This window comes from Leuresthes tenuis, unplaced genomic scaffold, assembly GCF_036924035.1.
Source record: "Leuresthes tenuis unplaced genomic scaffold, fLeuTen1.0.hap1 SCAF_5, whole genome shotgun sequence".
In the NCBI taxonomy this organism is placed as follows: Eukaryota; Metazoa; Chordata; class Actinopteri; order Atheriniformes; family Atherinopsidae; genus Leuresthes; species Leuresthes tenuis.
The window spans coordinates 5,328,810-5,347,275 of NW_027325359.1; the positions used below are offsets into that span (position 1 = coordinate 5,328,810).

The following is an 18,466-nucleotide window of genomic DNA, read 5'->3' on the forward strand; positions in this document are numbered from 1 at the left end:
TTAACTAACTTTCAATGCTTTCACATATTCTATCAGGGTTTTTGACCTGTAAACATAAAAATAAGTTAAATAAGGAGGATTTTTTGCAAATTGTCAAAAGCAAATAAAAAGTACTAAGATTTCCAGTTGATTTGTGTTATCTTTCTTTATCACAAACCTTTGTTAATATGTATGTGCAGTCCCAAGACCTCAGATGAATAAACCAGGTAAATGCCAATTTTAGAATCTGAAAACTGACCAGTACATTAAAAAAACTGTTGACTGCAGGGTCTCAACTTTCGGTGCAAAAACTTTATATTTGAGTAGATTAGGGTGGTGGGTAATGACGTCCAAAATTTACTGTAAAACAGTTACTTAATGTGGAATAAAATTTGCTTAAAAATTTGTACCGGTCAGTACAGGGGCTGTGCATATTTGAAAGTTTATATGTTTACCTGCTGTCATTTAGGGTAGAAGTCAAGGGCTTATTGATGATTCTTGGATTTTGTAGCACAAAATTTAAAAGAAAACCAGTAATTACATATGTTAAGGGGTGCGCCAAGTGAGAAACTGACAGGCCAACACTCCTTAGTACCAAATCATTAGCATGGCTTAAACTAATGAAAACAGTTGGGCTCAAAAGGAAACTACTTAGACATTGAAATTATCAGTTACAATTCAATAAAAATATATACTGGATTACAGGCAAAGATAGTATGACTTTGCGTCCATCCTGATTCAAAGTCTATTGTTTGTTTGTTGTCACCCAAGCAAAATTCTTCTCCCTTGACAGCTGCATCCAAGTCTGCCTTTCGTAGATTCATTTTCCCCTTCCTCCAGCTTCATTTTCTCATGCCATTTATTCTGACTGTGAAAAGGTGTGTGACTCCCAAGTAGAGCAGAGCCCATTATCATAAATAGGCCAATAAGTAACTTCCCACAATGTATCCCCAAAGCAAGCAGACTCTATATGCAAAGCAGAAACGTGCTGTTAAAGAAACCTCTGCCAGCTGATTATATTTGTAATTTAATTTCCTTGGTCATACAGAGATAAGAGAGGCTACAGTTGGCCACAGATAAATAGAGTGACGGGAACGTGTCTACAGCTTCATTGTCTGGACCGAGATGTCCAAGACAACACCACTTACGAGCAAGGTTACTGGTTGGAAAATGTAGGAAATACACAGTGGTTCACAGGTCTAAACTGAAAGCCAGAAAGACAATTTTAGAGCTAGAGACAGTAAACTCAAGTGCTGCCAAATGCAGTGAATAAAAAGTGTGAAATGATCAAGAAACCCATTTTTCTCTGACCCAGACTCTGTCTTTTTCACACTCACTTCTGCAAAACAAACATAATCAGTGAAGTGGTCTGCGTGGGATGTCAGTCACAAAGAGCAATGGCTCATTGCAGATTCTGCAGGCAAGATGAACTGAGTCCCTACAAGAACAATGACTGAAGGACACAGGGTGTACTCTCCCCACATCCTGATGCACTCCCCTCTCTGTCTGCTTTTTCTGAGATTGTGGGACTGCAGACATCAAATTTCCTGACTTTTCCATTTTCAAAGAGTGTCCACTTATACTAATGACAGTGCAGTGGAGGTCACAAGACACCAGTGGTCAAACTCTGATTTTGACTTCACCACAACATTCAGATCTACAGACAGCAAGCAGTGAGGGGATGGGAGGAAGAAAGAAAAGCAAAAAGTTCATCAAGATGTGACAATACAAAGCAGTGCAGAAAACAGGGAAGGCGTGAAACTATTTTGTGACATCTCAAATCCCCTCTCCCCCTTTGTTCTCTCCTCCTCTGATCTTTATGTCTGTTTCTCCCCTGCTATCTTGTCTCTCTGTGTATTTCCTCAGCATCTTCACTTTGAGCCCAACCACATTAACCTGCTAGAAAAGTTACAAATGTTCTGAGTGAATTATGAAAACCACAGAGAAATGAAACGGCAAAGAGTATGGGATTCATGCTTTATTTCATAATTCATCATACACCCAGATCAAGCCAAATCAAATTTGACTTATTAAGGAGTCTGACACATTCTGCCTCAAAGTCCTCTGAAATATGCTTGAGAATATTAATCACATTTTGTCTACCTCAAAAAATAAAGATCAAACCTGTACGTATGCACACATTTGTGCATAAATGAACAAACTCTCATCGTTTCATTACTCATCAAATAATTGTTGTTGATTTCCATTTTCAGAAGACTGTATGAAAAGCAATGGGTGCTACACCAGCACCACCAACAGGTAGAAGAGAAAATAACAGTTTTTGGATGCTATCTCTTACCTTACACGCCCTACACCCCCCTTACTGTGATATGAAACCAGATGAAAAGGTGTCTCACTTTGCCACCTGGCAAGTTTATTTGTCTAAATAAATACGATTGAAAATGTTTTATATGGCATAAGGGCAGTGCAATATTATTAGTACCCCATCACTGTACAACCTCTGAAAGAAAGAGCCGTGGTTTTAACCAGGCTGGCTTTTACACACATTGACAGCCACCATCTAGTTGATGTCTCTGCGACAAATGCCCACCAAGAATCCACATTCAACTGTTTATCCACGTGTAATATCTTCTAATCATCTGTCATGTCTTCCTGTGTGCATTACTGCCTCTCTATTTCTTTCTTTCTTTCTTTTCTGCTCCCTTGACATGTCTTACTCTGAAGGCATTCTCGACCTTTGTTCTGTTTCTTTTGGAAAGGTGAAAGAGCAGAATTTGCAGTGGCAGAAGTTGAAAGGGGAAGGATTTCTTTACGAGATGCTGGTCGCCATAAAACATAGAGTGCTTTCAAGAGCTTAGAGAGCAGCTAGTGAGGGAAATAAAAGCAACTAAAGGAGCAAAGGGAATCAATTTCAAAAGTGCATTTCTTTACGAAGGAAAATGACAGTTGAGCTAAAATGACTGCTGGCACTGAGAGGCACAGCTAGATAGCAGAGGTCACAGTGAATTGGAGGAATTTGTAGTTTCAATGGAGTCTCCGTAGAACAATTCTGTTCATGGATCCCATGCTGATGCAACACGACCTTCAAGGACGTTCCTTTAATTTACACAGCAATTAAGCACTACCCTATTGGTAAATTGAAAAAGAGACAAAAATCCTCTGTGGATTTAATAACAAACTCATTACCAGGGCCCAACAGGGCAGAACTGCCTTTTAATTAGAGCAACACCTGATTAACGCCCAATTAACAGAGTCAGAGCCACTTAATTCTCCCCCACTTTGGCAGGTTGAGAATGTAAACATAAGCAGTCCAGCATCTGACTGCTTCCTTTACTCCTGGGAAGGTGTGAGGGAAAAGTAAATAACGACTTTGGAGCCAGTCTGCTGTCTGATGATGCAAAAGCTCAGCAGATCCTGGAACTGAATGCTATGAACGCACAAGTGTTTGAGGAAGGGGACAGATGTAGGGCTGGCTGGCAAAAACTCTGCTTCACTACACAAACAAGTCCTAGAGGACCCGTGGGCAACTGTGCAAAATGGAGGACTATTGTGTTCAGCCTAAAAACATGAACAACACAAGCTTTTGATATTACCTTTTTCCAGTTTGTAGTTTTAACTGTAGAGAGACACTCTTTCAACAATTTAGACTATTCTGCTTTAAAAGGCCAGTCTTGATGACAGCTTTGCACACTACTGGCATTGTCTTTTCAGCTTTATTTGATCAATATGTGGAGAGATTGAAAAAAAACAGGTTTGCCTTGACAAAACCTTTATGGGTGGAATTTATTGCATTTTAGAACTTCTCCTGTGATGTGTCATTAATATTGATACACAGTAAATTACAGTATTTTGACAGTTTGACAACTCAGAAAGGAGAAACAATGGCCCATCTTGACTTTGGCTTGTGACAAGATCTGTCAATGTTTCTACAAGTGCAAAAATAAGAAACACTTCTCATGGGGAACATGAAAGGAATAAAATACCAAGAGTTACTTAGGTAGCAGAGTGCATCAGAGTTAGCAGCTTCAGAAAGAGCAAATTAGCTGCAGCTCAGATCTGAGCTCACATCTGAGCTCACATCAGTGCTCAAGTAGCAGACCCATCTCAACGTTAACTCACAGCAGACTAAATATGGTATTTTGCTGTTGAACTGCTGCAAAGATAACATTAAAAAGGAGAAAACTGCCACAGATGGTTTTAACTGTCTGTGAGACAGATGATGTATGTTTGGGATTTGCATGCGGTATCTATATTGACTAATTGAAGACCTTTCTTTTCACTTGTTTGGCATATTACATGAATCCAAATTTGTAATCTCCTAATTTTTCACTTTTATATCTACACTGTGAAACATAGAAAAAGGCCATGAATAAGTACGCAAAATATATATTTGAAAAAAAAACTTTGAACAAAATGCAACCTTTTTCGCCAAAAGAAGATCACGGTTGTAGTTGAAAGTGCAATTTCTTTTTTTCATATAACTTGTAATCAGTAAGACAACAAAACTTCTCTTATTTCTCTCTTTTATTGAAACAGTAGAGTAACAGCAACAGAAAGTGTATTTACAATATTACAGGATTTATAGCATGCCAGAACATAAAGTTCACTTGGCTAACATTTGCCCAGATCCATTCCTGTTTACATGAGAATTGCTGTTTAAATTCTTAAAAAGAAGACACTATCTTAGTATTCATCTAGAATGTTTTGTAGCAGTGTTATGTTTCAGCTGTAGGCCCTCCACACCTGGATCTGTTCCAGCTCAAGAAGCAAAGACGGGAAAAACTATGAATATCAGAGATTCGTAGTCTTTTATCGGATGTCCAGTTTTCCAGTCAAAATTGGTTGTCCTCAGTGTATCTTTATTTCAGTCAGTGCTGAAAACATACTGAGAACAAGTTCTTAACCATGTTCAGTAAACACAGTTAATCAAAGTGAGTCTCCGTGCATTCATTTTCTCGGTCATGTTCTTATTTAACAACTCCAATCAAGGCACTGACATGTACCTCTTTGGAGCTAGGTAGCTTTTGTGGTTCGTAGGTTGAAAACCCACACTGAAAGAGCGTTTAGCAGCTTCACACTGAGAAGAATTCCGCCAAGACTCCACTGCTTTCTCTAAGTCAGGTAAGATGTCTGGCACAACAGCTTGTTCAGCGATAAAGATGACTGATTCCACAACCAACAGCAGGACCCAGCCTAAAGCTCCCAGCCAATAAGAGGAGCCAAGGCTGGAAAGGTCCTGATGAATTTCCTCCTGGTGCTGATAGGTGAAAAAAGACCAGCTTAGGAGGAAGAAGAAACCTGCAAAAAGATGGGATACGTGAGTCAAATCAAATATCATTGCCACTAAAACAAAAAGTCATTAAGTTCAATTATCACATGCCTGGAGCTTCTGAAAAAAGTTTGTATGATAATGAACTGCAATTCCCAGGAAAGTGAAAAATCTCTTTAAAAAGCACTGCCCTACAGGGTATGTAAATGAGCAGAACATGAAAGAATTTCTGTAGGCTCTGGTTTGACATGAACTACCTAAATCAAAAGGCTATTTGGAGTTAGACGTGGGTGTCTTCTACCTACTTTTCTCAGAGCGTATATCATCTTTACACTCCAAAAACAACAACTTTGTGGATACCACAAATGCTTGTGTTTGTGTGGCATGCAGGAAAAGGTCTTCTCCTCATGAAAAGACAAATCCAGCCCTGTTTCATACCTGTAGAGACCATGGTGAGCAGCAGCAAAGTGGTGGGGTAGAGAGCCTGGCCTGCCATGAGGAGAGAGCGGGTGTTGGAGTAGGAGCGGACTGTCTGAGATGTCCAACAGAAGGCGAACACCAGACACAGTGCACCGGTGCTCACAGCCATCAGGAAGGAAATGACTCCAAATACTCTCTCTGCTTCCAGAGCTGCAGGGCACACAACAGACACAGGGTTAAAAAATAAAGTTAAATGTTCCCTTGACTGGTATTCTCTAAACAGCAGATGCTGTACTTCCTATATACGGTACTATAAACTTGGGTCTACTGATAGCCATTAACTGGTTAGTCTTGATAAAATATATTGTGTCTTTGTTTTTATTTTGTAGATTACATTTCACGCCATGACTGACAGCTAAAACTTTGTTTTTGAGTGTCAAGAACTTAGTTTCCAGCAAAAACTTGAAAGGACAATAATCATGGGCAGTGCATCCTCCGACATAAAGAAGATATCGACCATCCGCTGTTTTCAGCACCTTGTTTCCGTGGTGGTTTTACGGTGCTTGTACGCATCTGTGAAGGCGCTGCTGATGCTGAACAGAATATAAAAGTGTTGGAGGAATGTATACTGCTATCTTAATGAGTTTAAGTCATACTGTTTTGACAGTCATGTTTGTCATTTTTTGCTAGGGCGTGACATTGAATGAGTTACTCCAAACTTTCCAAGCACTGTGACATGAAGAAACAGGTTAAGCAGAAATCTTTTGAAAAAAAAAAGAAAATAGAAAATGGTTCTCAGTTCTCAGTTCGGGAACTGAGGTGATTTAAACATACCCCAGTCCCATATTTTTTGAAAAGTGTTGCTGGTATCAGATTCAAAATGAATTGAAACAGTTTCAACAGCTGACATGTCGTCTTTGTACTTTCCATGTGGTAACAGCGTTTAAATGATCTGCAAATCATTTCTCTCAATTATCTTAACATTTGGAGTTACAGGTTTGCGCTCAATTGGCCTCGAACTGAAATAGAAGAGAACACTGCTTGAAAGCATATCTTTCAGTTCACAAGAAAGTTAACTAATAAAAACAGGTTTCAGCACATTTGCCTTCATCTAAATGTGGGAGCTTCAGCAAGGAAGCCAGGAATGCACTTCTCTGGTACAGCAGCAAGCTCAAACGTGTTTACCTCTGCTCAGAAGCTGTATGCCTCAGGTGTTTTCACTAGAACTCCACTAGAGACTTTAGATATTCCCTCAGGGCTGATCTCTAGAAGGACCAGTGCCCAGTCAAATCAGCATAGTAAAAACATACAGGCCTCGTTACATGTGTCCCATATTACAGGCTTCATTCAGTCAACCATTTCACCTAACCCAGACTGACAGCAACAGACTGCGTGAGGAAAGATGAGAGAGGAGAGAACGGAGATTTTTACTCACCATTGAAGACAACATCTGTCTGGTCACTTGTGGTGTTATTCCACTTCGCCCATAGTCCTTTATCTTTGAGCCAGAAGGGTGTCCCGACAGCGTAGCACACACAAAGGCAACCTGCTAATCCCAAACAGGACTGAGCAAACCTGAAGCGACTGATGGAGTCTCCCAGCTCAGGAAACTTCATTTTGACACCACTGAGAAGGAGAGACAGGGAACGGCAGAGATAATAACGACTGTAAGTAGATTGTTGGAAAGTCTTGGTCCAATCTAACCCAAATGTTTACATCAGCTTTAAGGATGCATGTCTTACCTTTTAGCGATGAGGGCTAGAACTGTCAGGAACAATGATGTGAAGTTACACCTCGATTTTAGTCTGTCCTCCAGTAAATAAAATAGTTCAGAAACCACACATGTACCGACTCCTTCAGCACGCTGACATAATTCCTTGTACAGTTCATGACTACAAGCATTCACTCACAGATCAGTGCCTCAATGTCAACTCCTCCCCTGCTGCAACGGAAACTCCCCCAGGGTAAAGGTGAAATTTCCCCGTGAATTCTCCACTGCGACTTACCCAGTCCCATCGTAGTGAAAGTGAAAGCTGCATAAACTGTCATCTTATATTAGATAAAGCAGAAGTGTGCGATGAACAAAAGCCAGTAAAGACAAACTCGACATTAAGGGGAAGTTAGAAAGTCTCAAATCCTGTAACATTTGAGAGATGCAACGTTAAAACAACACTCTGGCATTTGTTTGGGTCGTTACTGTGTAGGGGGTGGTATGCATGGCAACACATAAGAGGAAATCCCACTCTCAGTTTCTTACAGTGGGCAACAACAGGTTGTGGCTGAGAGCATCGTCAGCCTCTCCTCTTCGTCATGTAACCACCACGCCCCGGGGTTTCCTTTGCTGCAACGGAACGGCACCCACAGACCACCCAAACAAAAGTTTTCAGAAATGTCACACTGAAGCTCTTACACACGTGATTTAGCAATTCATTACAACAGACATCTAAAGATAAAACACATATATTACTCAAAGTAAATGATAGAGAAGGCTGTAATCATTGTCTTTATTCACAGGTAATTAACTAGAAAGAAATCGCTCTGATTAAACAAATTATATACAACCAAATTGATAAAAGGCTAAACGATGTCTGATAGAAGAACCTGACTGAACTTGGTTTAATTACATTTGGTAACTTCGCACAAACTTTACTCTACATTACAAGAAGAAAAAAAAACAGGTAAACAACCGTAGCAGCTGTATAAGGCTTCAAGATGCATACAGAAAATATTGCAACCTTTTCTCTCACCCTGACTTTTAATGCATTCATTTTCTTCACATCTCGTCCATCTTACCTCGGTCTCTCTTCATAAATAGTGCTCAGACTTGACCTTGCGTCAGGTGTTTGTTTCATGCTTTTCACCGTAAATGCAGCAGAATGTTTAAGTACTGCCTCTTGAAATTTGACTGCTCAATTCATGCTTGTTTATGCTAATCTTACTTCTTGGCTCTTTGTAGCAGAACCTTGAATACATCGAGAATTTCTGGGTCCTCCCCAGCAGACAGCTCTGGAGTGTTTTTCTCCAGCCAATCGGATGAACGGATCTGCTGGCTGAGAGTGCCAATAAGCGAGTCCAGACTCTCTGCAGGCTTAGACGCTTGGCAGTCCAACAAAACAAACTCCTCAGTGGCAAGCAAGCCTGTGTCAGGAACAGGGCTATCCCTCTCCTTTAGCTGCACTGATGACTTGCTCTGGGGTGACGATGTTGAGTTGACAATCGCTGCATTGTCTGACTCTGTACTGTCTCTTTTTACTGATTTTTTAGCCTCCTCAACAGTTTCTTTGATGGAGTGTTTATCAGAGCTGATCCTTTTTTCTTCAGTTTCGTTCAAAGCCTCCCGAATTCGCATTAGGCCTGAAATAACACAAAACATTAGTGTTATCCATGCAGCTAGTGTAACATACAAATCAGATCTATGATCACTCCTAAGCATTGACTTGTTAAAGATAATGGGAATGATATTTAAAAAAAAAAAAAAACATAATTTAGACTTTGCAACACTGTGAAGAGTTATCCGTATTTCAGCTCAGGGGGTTGCTTTGTAGTTCAAGAAATGGTATAAAGAAGAATTCATAAAGAGAAAACAACCCCAGCAGTACGAGAATTAAACTCCATTTAAAATATAATGTGGCGGATGCTGTCGACATGGGCCTGCTGTAATGTGCCATGTGCTCTCTTACAAAGGCTTTATAAACATGGACAACCTGGTGAAATGAAAAACCCAGGCTTCCAGTCCCACAAGAGAAATTAAGTTGTTAAGGGTTGGTTACTCAAACTGTTTTTTTTTTTCAAAACATCAGAATTGGAGGCGCCAGCATCCTTTGAAGGCCTGAATTTGATGCATAAAGCTCCGACTGGAGCTTAAGTTCTTAAGAGTGTATCTATAGTTTGTGCTACTTTTAACCATTCTATAAATCAACCCGATGAAGGCTCTGTGGTAAGAAATGCAGGATTGCAGGCTTGTCATTCACATTTTGATTATTTGCTAATAGATCACGTAGCTTGGTGATGAGGTATGCATAGCACACACCTCCCATTAACATAAATACAGAAAGAGAGACTATTTGAACAACCGAGTGGGCATAAAATGTTTTCAGGATGACATGACATGTATTGCGAGTGCTGTTCTACAGACTGACCAAGCTCAAGGTGGCATTGTTGATCTGCAAACACAATTCGGAACCATCCGGGTGTGGAGCAGGAGAAAGCCTGGCCACAGCTCAACACCACCTTGTGCTTGAGGAAACACCTCCACAGGGACAGCTCCTCCTCAAACGACGATTCCCGGAGATACTAACAAAGCAGCAAGACAGAAATAAAACCCACAGGAACAGTGGTTTCAAGAAAAAAGGAGAAATTTGGAAGTCAATCGAGATAAAACTGACTTTGGTCGTGTTACCTTTCTGAGATCAGCCCAGACATACAGTGCAGCAGGCCGGTCCAGGAAGGGGATACCCATATTACACAGCTCTCCAGTCAGGTAGCTGTGAGCAGCTTTCAGTCTGCGTCTGTTCTCAGGCAAAAACTCATTGTTGATCCATTCTACAACATGAGAGTGACATTAGGTATGCTTAATGGAAGAAATCCTGATGCGGTTTGAAGTGCAGCAGAAACCCCAGAGGAAGCTGAAAAGGGGACTGAAATTCTTAAAGGAACTGGGGAGCCTCAGTTTGAATTGTTGAAAAATAATTGGCCTTTTGCTGCTTTGTGTGGAGACAGGGGATTATACTTTCAGCATTTGTCATTTCTTTACTTGTTTTGACCAAATTTGGCTAATTATCTTCTAAAATACGGTGTTTATGGTAAATCTGGAGGTACAGCTGCAGTGTCCCTGCAAAAAGCACATGTGAAGTTTGGCTCGTACCTGTGTCCTGAAGCAGTTGTGCTACCTGGTGTTGCGAAGTTCCAGGGATACCGTGGAAGGAGCCCAACTGAGCCAAGGCCTCCACCAGGTCTCTGTTCTCAGTATACACAGTGCCTATTCTGATTCCTGCCATTGCAAAGTCCTAAAAAAGGACAGGAGAGAACAGATAGCAAAGAGCCGTGAGATACCCACTGGAGAAAAGATTTTACTGTACTGTCAGCAGGATCAGAAAACATCTTGCACTCTCTCAGGCCTCGGCAGTGCATACCTTGCTCATCCCCCACATCACATGCGTCCTCTGTGGGTCGGGAAAACTACAATAAGGGCAGATTATTACGACAAAAAGAAGAAGCTATCAGACAATGATGATGTGATGATTAAGGTGTCATTTTGTAATCATATAGTACCTGTCCACACTCAGAACACTTTGAAAGGTGACGGATTCATCAAAGACCGTCCTGTAAAGTGTGAGTGTGCTGTACAATAAATGAAATCGCAGTAGGAAGTGTATGCAGTGGCTTGACAAAGTGCTTCCAAGAACAACAGGACTGCAGAGCAGGCGGGATAATCGCAGTACAAACATACCTTTTGGCAAACTCCAAGAAGGCAATCATTTCCTTCAGAGTGTAGATTTCAGCCAGAGGATTGTGGGGGTTCATCAGAATAACAGCTCGAATGTTAAACCCCTTAAAGAAATTGAGGGTTCTGAGTAAATACAAACTGCTAAATCGTATCTTTACAGTCTTAAGATACAAAGCTGAAATCCTTGGAGAAAATAGACCATCCACGGTGTTAACCTCATCTGCATTTCTGAGGTGGTTCTGATATTTAAATATTCATTAAAGTCAAGTGCTTCAGAAAAAAATGCTTTCATAAGATACCTCTTGCTTAGCCCTTTTTAGACCTTCTTCTAGTTTTCTTACAGTTAGCTGGAAGGGTCGGCTGTCTTTGCCATCAGCCTATAAATAAAAACAGGATCAAAGAAAAGTAAACAGTGAGTGCGTTTCAACTTGACTGCTCGCTGTACTGGAGGGGTTACTCCAAAAAAACATATGAACTTGAGAATCGTTACCAACTCATAATGACGGCATTTAAATCGGGTTCTGTATTCCTACCTCGCAATCAAGAGGAACGTGGAAGAGTTTTACATCACTGTACAAGTGTAAGTCTTCAGTAATCACGCCATAGAAAGGAGTAGGAATGAGAATGGCATCTGCAAGACAGAAACACACGTGATGCAATCAGTATCATTGCAATAAACACTTTAAAATATATCATCTTCTTGCAAGCTGCAACTTCTGAATGACTTTGTGTCAGCATGTATTTCCACGTGCCACATCCCGTGAGCTCAGCAGATGTACACATGATCAGTCTTAAACGATTCATATCAGACAGTGTTTGGATTATTAGTGGTCATTTCCTCTGCTAACGCAGAAGCTAATGCACAAATGAGAAACATTTGCTGGTATAACTGTGCCAGGCAAATCATCACCACTGAAAGGCTAGCTCTGGCTCAGTGATCCAAGTTGGCAGTAAATGGATGAATGTGGGCTGCTTTTCAGGCTTGTGATTTTTATGATTAGTTTGTAATGAAGCAAAAATGATGCACCACATTGATTAAAGAAGAGAAGATCTTCGTCGTTCCCTAAATGACTGTGTGTTGTTTAAACGACTGTGCTGATATTTTCACATTCTCTCAAACGTGTTCCTTCAGGCGCCAAACAGGCAACAAATTAAAAGTTCATTTCCACTCTTTGTTGTGCACGTTTGTAGTCAGCTTTGTACCACTGTGCATTTGTGAGCCTACCTTTAGGATCGCAAATTACTGCAGCGATGCATGAGAAGAGGGAGCCACAGCCATTCATCACCACAACCTGAGCAAACACACACACAATATCATAAAAGATTCAATTAACACACAGATAGGGCCTGACAAATATGGCACTAATTCCTCCACCTACCAAAGCAGCCGTTTGTTACAGCCACAAATGAAGCGCGGTCAGGGTGCTGTTTTTGTTGACTGTTCATTTGTGTGTGAAGTTTTCTGTGGAGGTGGCATGAGGACTACGTCTGCACTTAGGTTATAACATTCGTTTGTTGTGTTATTTTAGATCAATGAAAAACTTTGCTCCTCTTTTTAAATAAAAGGTTACAAATACAAAAAAACAACCAGTTCTGAAGAACTGCTCAATTGTCAATTCTGTTCATGGCTTCAGACTTAAAAGTTGATCTGTATGCCGTGCATGTCAATTCTTAATATGCAAAGTGCCGTTTTTCTACAGTAATAACATTAATGGTGTCTAACTTGCAATGTTTCCCTCTCACTCCAACGTGCAGGCACCCCACAACAACCGTATGAGTAATTGTGAGTTCAGTATTTTTATTTCTGCTACATTTATTTGTTTACCCTAATTCTATTCGGCTTTCAGGTATTCAAACGACTGTAGCTGCTGCCTTACACATAGTGTTCATTTCGGTGATGTTGCGCTCCAGCAATAAAAGCAATACTCTTTACTCACATTGTCAGCTTTCAATGGCTTTGGAGAGCAGCAGTAGTGAGTCAGGAACTTTGCCACTTCCTGTCTCAGGCTGAAGGATGAACAGGATGAAAAGCTTGTCAGTGGTTTAATGTCTATTTTGAAATGTGGACTGTAATGTGACGGTGGTGATTTAAACTGAAAAGATACATCTTCTGAAATGTCTTACAAAGTGTGTCCCGTCCAGTCTGAATACTGCAGTAAGGAGGGGTCAACACGAAGCATGTCAGGCTTGGTCAGCTGTAGCAGAGTGGAATATGGATCATTAGTGTATTCAGGCAGAATGCATTTAAACTCCGGGGGATGCTCTTTGTAAATTAACTTTTTTTTTTTACCTTATTTCCACAATAGCACTCTACAGTATTACACCACTATGCCAAGATGTGACTTTAACATTTATCTTACTCTTGTATGGAGCAGATCAAAGCAGAGTTTGTTCTCACTGGTGCCCAGGTTGAGTATCCCCTGGGAAAAGATAAAAATCATGTTAGTTCTCTTTACAGTTTGCTTTTTTTTTTTTTTCAACAGCATGCATCACTTAAGACTGATATTTACAGCATGACGGTTACTTACATCTGGATTGTCTGTGTCGTGGTGTTTGTCCATTCCATACTGGGCAAAGCCCTCCTGGAGAATGCCTTGATGCTGTCGGATGCTATTACCACGGTTGGACAGGTACACGCTACGGCCGGTAGACGCCGCACCTCTTAGTGTTGCAAAAACATTCTGTGGCACTTGGCAGGCCATGACAGATGTGGTCTGTGACTTTTTTGTCTCCTGAGTGGAGACAGCCTGCACTGTGGGAGCTTCTGTAGGTGGCTGAGATAAAGATGATGAGACAGAGGGGGCGGCTGTGGTCATCTGCGAAGCTGACAGATGAGCTGAGGGTGAGACAGAGGGATCAGCCGGTGTTGTGGATGAGGCGCCCTGTCTGACAGCAAACAACGCCCCTGTGAGCATGCTGAACAGGCGGAGCTCATGCTGACGTTCCTGTTCCGCCCTCCTGTCCTCCCTCTGCTCCCTGCGCTCCTCAGCTTGCAGCTCACGCTCCATCCGTGCCTCCTCCAGGGAGAGAAGACGCTCCTCTGCAGACTGCTGCCAATTCAGAAAGCTGGCCAGGGCTTTGTCCAAACTCCCCTGAGCACATGATCTACCATTCCCATGGCTCCATGAATTTTTGCCACCCCGCCGACGCTTCCTGTGTCTCACTGAGGTGGAAGGATGAGAGCCCTCTTTACTGGGCTGCTCAGGACCACTAAAAGCCTGGTTGGCAGCAGTTGCAGACCCAGCAATGTCACTGAAACCTGGAAATGCAAAGAGGATAACTTACTTTTAGAATGCCTATGACTTTTTAACCATATGCTGACATAAACAGTGGTAATAATTATGTTACTATTTGGACTGACAACCTGAGGGTGAGATTCTTGCATTTGCTGAGCCCTCAGCTTGACCCAGGGTGTCCTCTGGACCCAGCAGAGATTGTCCATCAGTTTCCTGCTCGTCCCCAGAGCCATAGTACATCTCAGGGGGTGCAACACCTGAGTTCAGTGTACCCTCCTCAACATCCTCACATTTGATATCAAGTGGATCTCCGATTTTAGGGGGCTGGCCAAACAAAAACCCACCTGAGGAAGCAGGGCCAAAAGAGCCTGCCGGAGCTCCTTGCAGATATGTGTCAGATCCAGCTGAGCCCTGAAACACCTGCTGAGCTATAACAGCTCCGCCCAGGGAGGAGTAGGTAATGGCCGGACGGTTCGCCAGCACTCTGTCCATCACATCATAGAACTTCCACGTCCTCATCTTGTGGTTGTCCTTGATGCGGCGGTACTCCAGCTTCATCTTTTTGATCTTCTCCCTGCACTGGTCACCTGTGCGGTAAATGCCCTTTTCACGCAAAATATGGGCAATGCGGTCAAATACACGCTGGTTGCGCAATGAGCTCTCCAGTTCAATCTGGACCGATTCGTCGGACCACAACTGGAGCAGCTCCACTATCTCCGGGTCGGTCCAGTTGCTGCCTCTCTCATGCCTCCTGCTACGAAAGTCCATCTTTTAACTTATTTTCTGCAACACAGGAGGAGATGACCGCCCGCCTTTACTTCAACTTCAGGAGCACCAACAAAACACTGATTTATCGGCATTATTTGTACAGCCGATGTCATCGATTATGACAACCGAAAATATGTACGCAATCGTGTATATAATGAACCAACTTTTGCTCTCACCGTAAATCAAAAGTGCAGCTCTTCGGAAGTAGATTGCTGTGGAACTATCATCCATATGACATCCATGTGACATACACGTAGATGGCACATGTCACGACCATTAACCTGATTTCCACTGGTTCGGAATCGCAAGGCTTTGTCCGTCGGGTTGTAAAATATATAATTCGTACTTGTACTATGGCAAATTTGTCACAACTTGGGGAATTGTGGAAAAGACCCGCACAGAAATATCTACATCCGGGTTGACGGCACATGCGTGCTGTCCTTATTCCGGGATAACTTTAGCCCGTGTTAACGACTGGGCTGCTCAAAGAGGACTGGATTTCCCTTGAACCAGGCTGTAGCGGGGTAGACACAACCGTGCGAGTCAGAGTCAGACTACAAGCTCTGAGTTATGGCCCCCTCTACCGTACGGTGTACTGTTTTGTCCGTGTTTGTAAGCTCCTTGCTTGTCCACAAGATGGCGGTCGCACATAGCGCACAAATCGGTGTTCTGGCTCGCAAGTACGCGTGTTTTGTTTACAGGCGTAACCCGGAATCATTTATAATGATACAACAAAGACTTGGTACGAAAACTACCGTAGGAAGCATCAAATTAACGCAATTCCACAATTATAAAAGTAGTGAACACCCGTTATGCACTTGTATAACATATAACACATTTTTGTTTTCAAAATGCCAACTCTTTCAAGAGCTTTACTAAACACGTAAAGTCTCCAAAGCCACTAATTATTTATTTCACCTGAGCAAGAAAGCATGCTGTTACCATCAAATGAGAAGTGGCTAAACATGAAAATTGTAAGCCTATACTGGCTTCTAGTCGTTTTAAACAGAGGGCCGCCTCTTCAAACACCTACAGTGATACAAATCAAGCTTACACAGTAATCCACTTGGCTCTCAACGTGACGTATTTCCTGGAGAAAGGGGTTTGTGGCAGTTTGTTGTTATCTCCATCCAATAGTGAACCGCTACACTGTGTTGGCACGTAGTGTCTTATTTGTCCCATTTTTCTGTCTGGGAATTTATTTTACGCAAGTTGTTAGTTAATGGTAGCACACAATTATCGGCGAGTAAGCAACTTGAGAAGACTAAAACATTTATTTTGGGGGGGGATGGGTGCGACGGTTGAAGTTAACTGGTAAAATTTAACCACGTTGGTGACAAGTTGTTGGCGAATGACAGGCAAGAAGGGATAGTTGAATTCAGCGCTTTTGGGAGAGAATGGGTGTGTGCGGGTAGCATCATAACTAATCTCCTGGACCAAGTAAAGGACGCGTGTTGTCAGGTTAAATGCAAAGTTGGAAGTCGAACCACAGGATAGAGGGGAGTCTCCGCCCGGAGCGAGAAGAAGAGGATGAGGAGGCATGACGTCTCTGTTCTCGCTGGCATCTGAGGTAACTGTTCCGACTTTTTTACATTAGTTTTCTGTGTGACCCACAAGTTTGGCGTGTTGAAAGCAGGGGAGGGGAGCTGAGGTAGAATGGGTGGGAACAATGGGAATATTTGCGGAAAGCATTTCTTAGCATCTTTGCCAGCGCTGCCAACAGACTTCACCAATCCTCCCAGTAAGACGAATCCGTCCCCACTTCCGAGTCTGAAAAACAAGCCTTTTCTTCTTGAACCTTTCTTTTCTGAGGGAGACGCGTCTTAGCGAGATAATTACCTTCTTTGGTCCGCCTTCTCTGAAGTTTATCGTTGGTAAGATGTTTGTTTTAACAGTTGTATTTAAAGTGTTTGCCACAGCAAGGCTCGGGAAATAACACCGGGGCTCGGTAAATTCACATTTCTGCTCCTCTTTGTCTCTTTCGCGCACACACACGCTTAGGTTTCCTCTTTTTTCCTTCTTACTTTTTCACCCTGGAGCCTTAATAAGGTAACGCCCTCATCAAGTACTTTTATCAGTATGAGCTGTGAATTGCTGTAATAAATTCCAGTTAATGCAGCTCCACGGGCAAGGCTGAAATTGTGAAAAACAAGCTATATGCCCCCCCCCAAAAAAAATCAAAAACTGTATTTCTGCCAGTTTGGACTAAATCACAGTTTGAGCAAACAGGCTGAAAAACTAAAAGAATTTCTCCATCCCTTCTTGCTCTGAGGCAAACATTGTTATCCTTTTAATTTCCATTGGGTATCAACAAGAGAGGAAGTCAAGGTCACCGGCTACAGTATGGCTCCAAGCAAAATGGTATATCTCACATTTTCTGCCTGTCTTTGTTAGGTCTACACACCCCCCCTCACAGGATCAAAGCTATTAATAGGATTTGTAAGATGTGTTTATATAGTCAGAGGAAGTTGGGCTGCCTCAGCCCTAACTTTTGCAGCTCGTCCCCACCAGTACTGTATGATATATCACTGATGATTCTCCAGCTTGTTGGAGCACACATTTTATAAGAGCCATAAAGCAGAAATGCAGTGTGTATGTGTGTGTGTGTGTGTGGGGGGGGGGGGGGCAAACTTGTCAACAATATAACTCTTCTGCAAACTGGGTGCGGAGAGTTTTGTGGATGGAGGGATATTTGACAGAGGGAGCAATGCCAAGATTTAGGCTGCTGTTAGAAATTTGGTTGAATCTTTCGCTTGCACTTTATTTACACAATTGATTCCCTGCTGCTTCTCCACTCCACCTTGATGGATCGGGTTTCAGTGGCACTCGGGGTGTTCTCACTCACATCGGTGCATCTCAGATGATCATTTTACAGCTTACATCTATCAACTATATACCGCTGTCGTGACAGAGCGACAACATGCCTGTGTGCAGCCCCTGTTTTTCCAATCGCACTCTAACTTGGAGCAATTTTGCCTCTCAGGAGAGGATGCTTGGCTGCCAATGGTACTTCACAAATCCTGCAGCCCGCTTGTGTGCCTTGGTTTTCAGTGAGAGGGCAGCCCAGAGCACATGGTGGGTGTTGATTTGGCTGATGGGCTGCCTGAAATAGAGCTGGAGTGGTGCATATGGTCTGCCATAGATTTGTATGCTTGTCATCACCAATGCAAATTGCCTGTACGGCTACATGAACTGTACAAATTCATATTTCACCAGCATGATACTAATGCAGAGAAAGTTAACCTATCGCATTTTCTCTTTGTGAGATATATCACTTTTGCGCTATTTGACGTATTCAAGTGACATTTACCTTAAGCAGCTAAAGGTCAAGCGTTTTCCACGTGTTGGAAGGAGAAAATGGCACTTTATTCGTCTCACGTCTCGTCT

General features: G+C 42.2%; 2 protein-coding genes across 2 annotated transcripts in view; one reads left to right on the forward strand and one right to left on the reverse strand.

The window, feature by feature from the left end:
* Positions 1-4,451: 4,451 nt before the first annotated feature.
* On the reverse strand, positions 4,452-15,595 carry accs (1-aminocyclopropane-1-carboxylate synthase homolog (Arabidopsis)(non-functional)). The gene is made up of 19 exons (XM_072385551.1): positions 15,256-15,595; positions 14,440-15,094; positions 13,604-14,334; positions 13,436-13,495; positions 13,200-13,270; positions 13,013-13,082; positions 12,301-12,367; positions 11,609-11,706; positions 11,375-11,452; positions 11,079-11,179; positions 10,901-11,011; positions 10,762-10,807; positions 10,494-10,635; positions 10,029-10,171; positions 9,769-9,922; positions 7,372-8,983; positions 7,065-7,255; positions 5,648-5,839; positions 4,452-5,238 (listed from the first exon to the last, which is right to left on the reverse strand). Exons 2-16 carry the CDS (start codon positions 15,077-15,079, stop codon positions 8,565-8,567), a joined length of 2,931 nt encoding a protein of 976 aa, XP_072241652.1. The 5' UTR covers positions 15,080-15,094; positions 15,256-15,595; the 3' UTR covers positions 4,452-5,238; positions 5,648-5,839; positions 7,065-7,255; positions 7,372-8,564.
* A 569-nt stretch (positions 15,596-16,164) lies between these two features.
* The window catches only part of furinb (furin (paired basic amino acid cleaving enzyme) b), an 85,564-nt gene continuing 83,262 nt past the window's right edge, over positions 16,165-18,466 (forward strand). Inside the window, exon 1 of the mRNA XM_072385554.1 lies at positions 16,165-16,649. The gene's annotated coding sequence lies outside the window, so the exon portion shown is untranslated. The remainder of the gene's footprint in view (positions 16,650-18,466) is intronic.

What these genes read in the sequence shown, in the direction of transcription:
- accs (XM_072385551.1), bottom strand. Translation starts at nt 15,079, where the DNA reads ATGGACTTTCGTAGCAGGAGGCATGAGAGAGGCAGCAACTGGACCGAC. An exon ending in TAAAAAGGGCTAAGCAAGAG is followed by an intron (nt 11,180 to 11,374) that starts GTATCTTATGAA and finishes AATTTCTTTAAG; the next exon opens with GGGTTTAACATTCGAGCTGT. An exon ending in TTCTTGGAGTTTGCCAAAAG is followed by an intron (nt 11,012 to 11,078) that starts GTATGTTTGTAC and finishes CACTTTGTCAAG; the next exon opens with CCACTGCATACACTTCCTAC.